The sequence below is a fragment of the Spermophilus citellus genome, assembly GCF_964194105.1.
Source record: "Spermophilus citellus genome assembly, chromosome: 1".
NCBI lineage: Eukaryota > Metazoa > Chordata > Mammalia > Rodentia > Sciuridae > Spermophilus > Spermophilus citellus.
The window spans coordinates 279,760,963-279,771,742 of NC_138182.1; the positions used below are offsets into that span (position 1 = coordinate 279,760,963).

Below are 10,780 nucleotides of genomic sequence, written 5' to 3' on the forward strand. Positions count from 1 at the left end.
GTCGGCAACCCGATTTACAGGGGAAGAAACTGAGGCAGAGATGCTGGGAGGCTGGAGCCCCCCTCCCCACCCCTACACTCCCTGAGAAGGGGCTTTCAAAGGGGTCCCAGGACTCCGTCTAGCCTAAGCCCCCTAGGACCTGTTTACATTCTTGTCACTTTTCTCAGCTGTTTTCAAACTTTTTTTTTTTTTTTTTTTTTTTTTTTTGCCACTAAAGGAGACCTAGTAAAGCTGAGCCCTGTGGCAGCTAAGAGCGGAGGCTGAGCCCAGTGGGACCACAGAGAGGGGACCTACCCTACCTGTGACCTTCCTGAAGTTCCTTTAAAGCTGGCATGGCACTGGCTTCAGGGAGGAGAGATGGGCATCTGAGCTGGGAACTCCCACTAGGTTAAACTGAAAGTAGAGCCAGAAAAACTGCCACCTGAGCCTCAGGAGGGACTCACAGCTACCTGGAGCAGAAGGGGGAGGCTGCAGCATCCCCCTCCAGTGCCAAACAGTGACGTGACTACAGGTCGCTGGGGTGGTGCTGGCCTTGGGGACCCTTAGTTCTCCCTGCCTGACAACTGTTGTGTCAAATCAGCACAAACAAAAGTGACATTCGCTGCTTCCCATGTTTGTAAAGCCCACCCAGACCACAAAGGGGCCAACCACCTTGCACCCTGTGCCCCAACATAGGCCAAAGAAACGGTCACCTGGGTCCCAAAATCAAATCGCATATTTTCTGTCAGTTGCAGGCTCCCAGAGGCACCTGCACCCCTGCTTTGCTAGTCTGGGGATATGAAAATCAGGTGAGAACACACTGCTATTTGTCCACCCAGCAGAGGTTAATGGGGATATGACCAGAATGGTCACCCTGCAGTTTCTCTGTGGAAGTGTTGGGTGGCTTCTGTTCCACAGCCAGCCCGTCTCCTGTCGTCTCAAGCCAACTTTTTTCTAAACATTTGTGGATTTCAACACCTTGGCATAATTAACGGGTACTCTGTGCCTCCTTCCCTCCAACCCCACCTGCCCCATCCAGGTGTGTGTGGCTGCTCCCCTAGGGCCCTGTCTAGCCGGAAGTGGGGGCTTCTGGGCCTTGGCTCCTGGCGGTGACCAGGCGACAGATCATGCTGGCTGGGGGCTGCGCGGGCCACTAGGAACAGCAGTAGGAAAGAATAGTGTGTCTGTGTAAAGAAAGGAACTGTGGCTTCCAAATCCTGGTGGCCCCGGGAGGAACGGACCTGAGAACAGAGTTTGGGGGCAAGACCAGCGAGAGGGCAGAGAGGGCAAACGGGGCGCTGGTCAGGAAGGGTTGTTCCCTGCAGGCGAGGGCTCAGGGTCGCCGACCAGGTTCCCGAGGAAAGGTAGCGATCAGATGGGGAAAAGGCTGAAGAGGCCCCACAAGAGTCAACTCAAGATTCCAGCGCCGGCCTCCAGGGCCAATTCAGGGAGCACGGGGCGGTGTCGGGCGGTGGATGCCCTGGGAAGCGGGGTGACAGCGTCTCCCGTCGCGAGGCACTTTCGGCAGAGCGAACCCGCCCAGCACCAGCCGCGAGCGCGGACAGAGAGCAAAAGGCGCTCTGGCCAGGGTAATCGCGGGGCCGGCCTGGGCCTGGATCTGGGGAGTGCCGGGGCGAAAGAGGGTACCGAGCGAAGAGAGCACAGCCCTGCGGGGACGCCCGCTTACCCGGCCGTTGCGGTCGGTCTCCTGCACCTCCTCGACGCGCGGGCCCCGCCGCACCAGCGCCTGCAGCAGCCCCACGTCGTTGGCGCAGGCGGCGCGCAGGAAGGTGGCCGCCTCCGGGAAGCCCTCCGAGACGCTGTCCGAGCTCACCTCGCTGCACTCGTCCTCGCCTTCAGGAGGGTAGAAGGAATCGTCCGAAGCGATGCTGCGGGTGTCGGCCAGACTCGAGAAGTCCTCGTATTCCTCGTAGTCCGCTGGGTCGTCCCCGGTCTCCGCGCCCCGGGGTGCGGTCGGCGGCTGCGGGGACAAGCAGCGCGCCCCGCCGCCCTCCGGCCCGGGCCCGGCCAGCAGCACCATGCTGGCGGCCGGGGCGCGGGCCGGGGGTCCCCGCGCGGGCCGGAAAACGCGGACGCGGGACGCGTACCGAGGTCACCGTTCCTCGCCCCGTGCGTCCCCAGAAAAGCAGTGGCCCGAGCGCTCCAGCCCGGCGGAAATCAGCGCCAGGCGGCTGCGCTCAGGAGAAGTCACAGGAGACTGGAGAAAAGCCCCTGGGGGTGGGAGGAGCCGCGGGGGTTTCCGAGCGCGGCGCGGGCGGCTGCGGGCGGGGTAGAGGCTCCGCCGTGCGGGCGGGCGGGGTGCGTCCCTGGCAAGAGTTCAGAGCGAAGCCCGGCCTCGCCGGACCGCGGGGACCGTAACCCAGCGGCTTTGCCCGAAGACGAGAAAGGCACGCGCGGGAGAATCAGAAGCAGTAACTACAGAAGCCGAAAGCCAGTGTCTGGGGCGACGAGCGGCCCCGCCCCGCCCTCTACCGGCCCCCTGGGGACAGGGGCGGAGGTGGGGTCAGGGGACGCTGAGGGCCGAGCACGCTTCCAACTCGAAAAACCACCAGCCCCTGGGACTCGCCCCCGCCGAGGGCTCCAGGCCCCGGGGCCGGAGTGGGGGCATTTTTCTCTCGCCGCTGCCGAAGCTCAGAGCCCGTTTGGTCACCTCTCGGGAGCCCAGACTCCGGGACCAAGTCTGCCCCGGCCGTGGCCGCTTAAGGCCGGAGAATCCCCGGGCGCACCGCTCGCGGAGTTCGGGTGCTCGAAAGAAGCCGTTCCCTGAGGTCCCGGGCCGGTGGGGAGAACAGTGCCCAGCCGGTGCTGCCCCTCTGAACTGGGGGCTGGTCGCTGCCGTGGGCGAGCCTCACCCCGGAGGGATGGAGGGCTTGACAGAGACCGCAAGTCCTGCAGAACCGGGGCCAGCCACGGCTTGCCGGTGGGTCGGAAAAGAGCAATCCTGGGGAGTAGGGAGGCGTTAGGAACTTGGGGGGAGCATCTAGGTGGAAAGGATCTGCAACCGAACCGAGCCAGGAGGGACCCCACGCTCCCCGCCTGTGGGCAATGTCACGTGGTGGGTGGGATCTACAGAGTTGTGACAGATCAACCCTGGAAACCAGCGATTGGGCCCTAAAGAGCTGAGAGAAAGGCCGCAGGCCAGGGCGGTCGACCAGGGATCCCGACCTTACCCCCCAGGCCGAGCCTGACCTCTCAGTGTCTGGGTGCGGGTTGAGAAGGAAGAGCATGGGAGGGTTGCCAGAGAGCCCCTCGCTTTGGTGAGGTGACTCGTCTCCTAGTGGAAGAGACGGAGCGTGTAGGCGCCTGGTGAGGACCTCCCGAGCCCCGTGTCATTGTCCTGTCTGACAAGCAGTGCCGTGGGTCACGGGGACCGACCCGAAGACCATAACCTCCACTCCGCCCACCCACCTCCTTTCCTTCCTTCTTTTGCGCCTATCTTCGTGGGCCCACCAGGTGCCAACTCGTGGGAGACCTTCGTCCAAAGAGGAACGACACTGTGCGGATGCAACCACTGGAGACGAGGCGTGGGGACCCCAGGCGCAGCCGGGCAAGCCGAGGGGCACCGGTGGGCAACTTGGTCCAAAATCCCCGGTTAGCGATATGGGCCCCAGAGAGACTCGAACTCTGAAGCCCTTGGACCCCTACTGCCACACTGCGCTGGGCCCGACACACTGTTGTGGTCACCCAGTGTCTTCCAGTGTCGCCAGATGAGCAGGAACGACCTCTGCCCCAGAACCTGGCCGGGAAGGGCGGTGGGACCGAAGCAGCGATTTCTGGTGAAGACGAGTCCGCACCTGAATGCACCCGGAGTTGGCAGAGAACCTGGCCTCACCTGCTTCGCTCTGTACTCGGGGATTTCTTTCTGAAGCCAAAAACACCCCAGATAATGGTTTACTTTTTACCTTTTTCTGTAACTAGCTACAGATGCATAAATTCCCACTGGGAATTTCCCCTTTCAAGGTCGACAGTTCTTGTGTTAGACTTTCCAAACGCCTGTTAAAAGCAGCCAGGGGACTTACAAATTGAACTGCCCCCTCCCGCCCGGAGGTCCGGTTTGGTTAAAATAAGAACGCTGAAGGACAGGGCGCCCTGCCCGTATATACTTTTGGGGCACTCTAAAGCAAGTTGGTCCTTATCACCCATGCCACTAAGCGAGGGAATTAAGGCTGTGTTCAGTGTTTACCACTTCCTTCTTTCCTTTCTTAGAAATATGAGTCCAAATAATACTGGAATGGTTTTCACTTAAAGATAAACAAGAGCAGGGAGTAGGGGTGCAGCTCAGTGGTAAAGCGCTTACCTAGCCTGCCAGGGCTCTAGATTCTGTCCCAGCACTACAGAAGGGTAAAAGGAAAAGAGTAACAAGTCCCTGGCAAAGAACTAGCCCAGATGGGTCCCCACCCCCACCCCATCTTTTAAAAATAAACTCCACTTTACCACAAAGACAAAATATTCTCAACCTTTCTGGAAGACAGCTGAAAAACAAGTATTTTTGTAAAGCCAATATGTATATACTATGTGTACAAAACCTACATAGGAAGAGAAAATAGCTTAGAACTTCCATCTCAGGCTAACTTTGCAATCCATAACATTTCAAGGAATTGTGTTAAATTCTCCCAGATTGTTTTAACTTATGATTTTCAAAAATATACATTACACAATTCCTTCAGATGAATAATTTCTTTTGGGCCATGAAAAAAAAATCAGCACTAGTTTGGTTACTTTTCTGTGTCAGGCCTTTTAAAATTGCAAGCAGTGTACATCTTTTTAAAGATGAAAACAGAAGGTACTTATAGTGCCGTCCCCAGCGCCCCACGTTCATAAAATTAGCAGTCACCACCTCCACGGACTGAATGGAAGTTTGAATGACAATGGATTTAAGCCTTTGCACCTTTTGGAACTGAGCACACTATAAGTGTTAAATTTCATTATTATTAAAAAGAAAGCATCCCTTTGCCTGATGATACAAGTTGCTCTGCGGGAGCTGCTTCTCCAAATTTGTTGGCTTATTCACCAGGAGAAGCAGCCCACATGAAATGAATGAGAAATGCTTTTTATTTTGTGGTAGGGAAGGCTGCTTTGCTTGGGGTAAAGAGTACACTGTGGTATCAAACAAAGGAGCTTCTGATTATGGCTACACCAGCTATAAGCTGCAGTGATAGCTCCAATTCTGAATGTGTTAACTTTGGGTATTCATTATTTGTTTCGTCAATCTCCTAGTCCCCCACACCCTTGTACTGGGATTGAATCTAGGAAAGCTCTGCTACTGAGCTATATCCTTAGCCCTCTATTTTTTATCTTAAAGTCAGGCCGGCCTCCAACTTGCCATCCCCCTGCCCCCAACCTCCTGAGTCTCTGGTGTCCCACCATACCAGGCCAACCTCCTACTCTTGATGTTTAGAGTATTTCTAGCATTTTCTCTGATGTACACAAAGGCACCTTTTCCCAGGTGTTTCCTTGAGTGGCTTGAGTTTCTTGAACTATAATATTTTGTTCATTGCTGTTATTCAAATATATGTTTCTAGAATATCAAGAAGAAACTTAAGGTATACATGAAAATTCTCCTCAGGGAAAGAGACTGGAGCATGGTACCTTGGTCTTAGACAGGAAGATCTCAATGCAAACATTGGACTTGTCTCATACTGTTCTAGAATGATGTAACCAAATTCCAGTGGAGATTCTTGCTTGGAGGGGATCCTGACCATGAATTTAAAGCAGATCTCTTGAGGTATCTACATCTCACACATTCCTTTGCTGCTGTTGTTTTTGTCATTGTTGATTGAGCTTTCCAAGAGTTGGTTTCCATGCTAGCAACTAAAAAAGCAAGTGAAGTGGAAAAAAAATTTTTTTCTAAAAAAAAGTCAAATGGGACAAAAATATTAAATGTTGGAAAAACTTATTGTGCTGCCTTTTTTTTATTTTATTGTTGGTTGTTCAAAACATTACATAGTTCTTAATATACCATATTTCACAGATTGATTCAAGTGGGTTATGAACTCCCATTTTTACCCCGTATACAGATTGCTGTGTCACATCAGTTACATTACCATTGATTTACAAATTGCCTTTCTAGTGACTGATGTATTCTGCTGTCTATCCCATTCTCCACTATCCCCCCTCCCCTCCCCTCCCCTCCCCTCCCCTCCCCTCCCCTCCCCTTCTCTCTCTCCACCCCCTCTACTATAAATCGTTTCTTCCACTTATATAATTTTTCTCCTACCCCTCCTTTCCTCTTATATGTAATTGTGTATAACCCTGAGGCTCACCTTCCAGTTCCATGCAATCTCCCTTCTCTCTCCCTTTCCCTCCTGCCTATAAAAGGTGGTGGGTGGTTCATAGCCAAAATATAGAGAGATCTATAGAAAGTAAAGAAGAAAAACACACAGCATATGTATCCGTTCTGTTAGCTCCTGGGGTCTCCTGATGGTCAAAGAAACAAAGCTCATCAAAATGAGAAAGGCCTCCCGCTGGCCTTTGGGGGGCTGAGGAACCTGCCAGGGAAACCCGGGCAGCTTTCTTCCAAGAGTGGACAGAGGTAGTCTAAGCTCAAAGAAAGGAAAAGGATTTAGGCCTTGGAGTTGGGCTTCAGAGAAAAAGAACAGGAACTCGGAGGCAGACTTGGCAGTGATGCTGGGACCTGGCTCCAGGAGCTGACACTTCATTTTCCTGAGCCCACCCTCCTCTCCGAATCTCAAAGGCGGGAGCCCTTGAGGTTCTCAACAGGTTCCTCCCGCTCTGCCACTGCCTCCAGAGAAGCCCTAGTTAATGAGGGACAGGATGTCTCTTACTCTTTTTTCAAAAGCAATTCAAGTAAAACCAAAATGATTTGCTTTAGAATTTTTGCAAATTTCCCTGAGTTGTCCGCACTAAGAGGAAGTAACCTTGAGTGTCCTCAAGTTAACCCGAGAATGGCCAGACCAGATACCACCGAGATCTGCTGGGAATACAAAGAAAGCTCCCTCTGTGAATGTCTGGATCTCCTGCTGAAGAGATCCGTTGCTGTTTGACCCTTAGATCCCTCCTAGTAGAATCAGATTCCCAGAGCAGTGAAGGAACCTCATTTCCTTTGAGGAAAGTATTCTGCCTGTGTGAGCAAATATTGGAAGACGTAAATGCCTGTGACACTTAACTGCCATTCTTCAGTCTTCTCCCACTGGAATTAACAATAGTGGGCGTGACAGGAAAGCTCCTTTTACTCTCAGGACAAAAGACTTGGGTCCTCCTTTGCATCAAGGTTGATGGAATTTAAAGACCACTCCTGGGAGGCTGATATGAAGTGACAACCTCTCTAGTTCCTCTCCCAAGAACAGGAAAAACTCCACCCTTCTCCCAATCACTGGCCCCGATAACACTGCTCATTATTCTGTTTTCCAATACATTTTTGTAAAACTGTCATCTCCCTTTGTAACCTGAGAGTCAGCAGTGATAAGGTCTTATTCATTTCTTTAACTCCCAGCCTCTAAGAGGGTGCCTCACCACCTTGGCTGATGCTCGACAGATCCCTTTGGACAAAAGGGCAGGTAATTCCTCAGGACCTGTGACCCCCCACACCCCCCAGGTTCCTGTCTCAGGTCTTTCTGCAGGTGTACAGCACAGCTGATCAGGAACCTGACCTTTCCTCAGCCATTCACACATCACACTGGATCTTCAGGGACTTTGTAAAAACCCACCTCTAGGTTGGAAGACGCTGGCCCTGGGCTGCACCCAGATCCGAGACCAGTTTCTGACTGGGAGTTTTCCCTACCAAGCCAGTGTGTGACCACCATTCTCAGACTGCTGGGGATACAAAACAAGGAAACTTGGGGGATCAGCACATGCTGGTGCTGCCAGCCCTTCAAAAGCCACCTTCTGAACCAGTAGGGGTGTGGCACTGTGCCGGGCTCTGCACAGGGACCTAGTCATGCTTCACTCCAGCTCTCCAAGTGGCCACCCTGTCACTCTCCCCAGCTGAGTGAAAGTTCAGTGATCAAAGCAGAGACTAAAGCAGAATCTTGGAGTTATCATTTTTTTCTTGCAGAAAGCTCCGTCCTTGTTCCTGATGCCAATCCAATACTACGGAAGTGGTTTTGAGAAAAGGGGAAACAAAGCTTATTGCTTTGCTAGCAAAAGAGAAACCCAGGGGAGTCCTGTTAGAGGCTGTGATTCTGTCCGTCAGAAGGAACTGGGGGGTTTTATGGGGGTGATTCAAGGCTACATCCCCGTGTTCTTCATTGGAGGTGTGATCCACTTGTTAATTTGGGAGATCTTCAGGTGCCATCCCCAAAGTCTAGATTGCTTCATTCCTGTGGTGGCTGTGCTCCAGGACAGATAACTCTGCCTAGGATGGGGAAGAAAGGTGATCCTATTCCCCTGAGATTAGGGAGCGGAGAGATTAGAGAGGATCAAGGAGAGGGAGAGAAAGAAACATGTCCTTTTAAAAATAAGTTGCAGTGGCCGAGCAGCGAGGACTAGACTCAAGGCATAAAGTGGACCAGTGCTACAATCGTGAGCCTTACCTTTTAGCTTACACTTGTCACTGGTCTTATTCAGATTAAATGTACCCTTGGGGACAAGACATAAGGCAGGGGAGATTTGGCTGAACAAGCAATGCATGCTGGGAGAATTGCAGTCTGTACCCCTATCTGTCACTTCCCAGTCTTCTAAATTTATTTCAGATCTAGAATGAAATAAAAATTTGAAGTTTTTCTGCTGTTTTTTTTTTTTTTGCTAGGATTGCCCTTAAAAGGTGCCACATAGTAAGGTGGCTCAAACGACAGAAACTCATTGTGTCGACAGTTCTTTGAGACTCCAAAGCTCAATCTCAGAGTGTCCCCAGAATTTGTTCCTTCCCAGGACTTCAAAGGCAAGTCTGCCCCATGTCTTGGCCTCTGGTGGCTCTCTGTCCATCTCTGATGCCCCTGGGCTTTGTGGCACTGTCACCCCATCTCTGTCTCATCTTCTCATGGCCTCTCCACATGTGTGTCTGAGTCCCTGTCTGGCTTCTTAACGAGAACACCTGTCGTATTGAGCTAGGACCTGCCCTAACACCTGTCTAGCTAACTGCATCTGAAAGGACCCTATTTCCAAATAAATTCACTTTCTGACATACTGAAAGTTTGGACCCTCGTGTGAATTTGGGAAGGGATACAATTCTACCCACCACATCTGCCCTTCAAGTGCTTCCATTCCCCTGGAAGAAACATGTAATAAAAAAGATGGAAACATAGTATGTTAAATAGTGTTATGTGCCAAGTGGAAGGCCCAACAGGCAAAGAAAACAGGGGTTACATTTTAGCTGAGAGAAGATCAGAGATGGTCCCGCTGAGAAAGTGGATTTTGAATCGAGACCTGAAGGAAGTGGGGAGCAGGCCTGCTAGCTGCGGGGTACCCGTCCTCCCTGCCGTCCTGTTGTGACAGGGGTCCACTTTATGCCTTGAATCTAGCCCTCGCTGCTCGGCCACTGCAACTTATTTTTAAAAGGACATGTTTCTTTCTCTTCCTCTCCTTGATCCTCTCTAATCTCTCCGCTCCCTAATCTCAGGGGAACAGGATCACCTTTCTTCCCCATCCTAAGCAGAGTTACCATCCTGGAGTACAACCACCACAGGAATGAGGTCATCCAGACTTGGGATGGCACCAGATCTCAGAAATGACTGTCTCCCCAATTAACCAGTGAATTCCAACTCCAACAGAGAACAGGAGGAAGGTAGCCTTTGAATCACCTGTTTAAAAAACCCTGTTCCCCCTGATGGACGGAATCACAGCCCCTGGGACAGGACTCCCTGTGTCCCTCCTTTGCTAGCAAAACAATAAAACTTCCTTTCCCTTTTTCTCAAAACCATATCCTTGTTATTGAATTGGCCTTGGGGACAAGGATGCAGCATTCGGTAACACTCTCTTCCTGTCCACGCCCTGGAGGGGATGTGTCCCAGAGTCCCTCTCTTACAGGCTCCTTTCTCCCTGCCCGACCCTGACTCCAGCAGCCTTCCGGATGCCCTCTTCCAGGCCCCAAAGCAGGATTCTCAAATCTGCCTGACTTCCTTCCTGCCCAACGCTCCCCTGAAGGCCTCACCTCCTGCTCTGCAGAGAAGGGAGGGAGCAGTCACCTGTGTGACCACCTGGAGTCCCCTCTGGTCAGCAGCTTCCCTGAACTTTGACCCTTCTCAGCCTCCAAACCCTAAGCCCTCAGGACTGGGAATAGCCCCACGGGCCCCTCCTCCAGGCTCTCCTGCACTCAGACCTCCACTTCCCTCGGCCCCACCCCTGCTTTACAGCCAGCCTGCTGCAGACATCTTCCCAAGTCGCACTTTCCACTTTTATTTACTCATTTAAAACTCTTGACTAGCTGGGTGGTGGCGCACATTTGTAATCCCAGGGGCTCAGGAGGCTGAGGCAGGAGGACTGCAGGTTCAAAGCCTGACTCAGATATATATATATATATGGCTGGGGATACGGCTCAGAGGTTAAATGGCCCCTGGGTTCAATCCTCAATACTAAAATAAATAAAAATAAAACACACACACACACACACACACACACGTGTGTATGTATTTGAAAAACTGGAGGTCTTCCGTGCTTCTCAGGGAGCCTGCCCATGCTGTGACCTGTAAAGCAAGCAGGCAATGCCTTCCCTTCCCTTCTGCTCCTGTGGCTCTTTGGATCGCTGCCCTGCTGTTTGCCCTGGGACTTCTCTTCTGTTACAGCTGTGGGTACTTCTAGTCCTGAGCCACAGGTGACGCTGACATGGCCCATTCCTGCCTAAACAGTGAGGGGACACAGCCGCAGCCACCGGGATTCATGCCAG

The 10,780-nt window shown here is 52.3% G+C and overlaps 1 protein-coding gene across 11 annotated transcripts in view; it reads right to left on the reverse strand.

Moving 5' to 3' along the window:
• The window catches only part of ANKRD33B (ankyrin repeat domain 33B), a 70,901-nt gene extending 64,997 nt beyond the window's left edge, over positions 1-5,904 (reverse strand). For 6 of the 11 annotated variants that reach the window (XR_014022024.1, XM_081294685.1, XM_081294682.1 and 3 more), the window contains exon 1: positions 1,667-5,904. Coding sequence is in view for 7 of the 11 variants with exons in the window: in XM_081294685.1 (XP_081150811.1) it covers positions 1,667-2,020 (354 nt within the window). In the remaining 4 variants the exon portion in view is untranslated. The remainder of the gene's footprint in view (positions 1-1,666) is intronic. The other 5 variants (XM_081294686.1, XM_081294684.1, XM_081294688.1 and 2 more) reach the window with 3 other exon arrangements.
• Between the last annotated feature and the right edge of the window lie 4,876 nt (positions 5,905-10,780).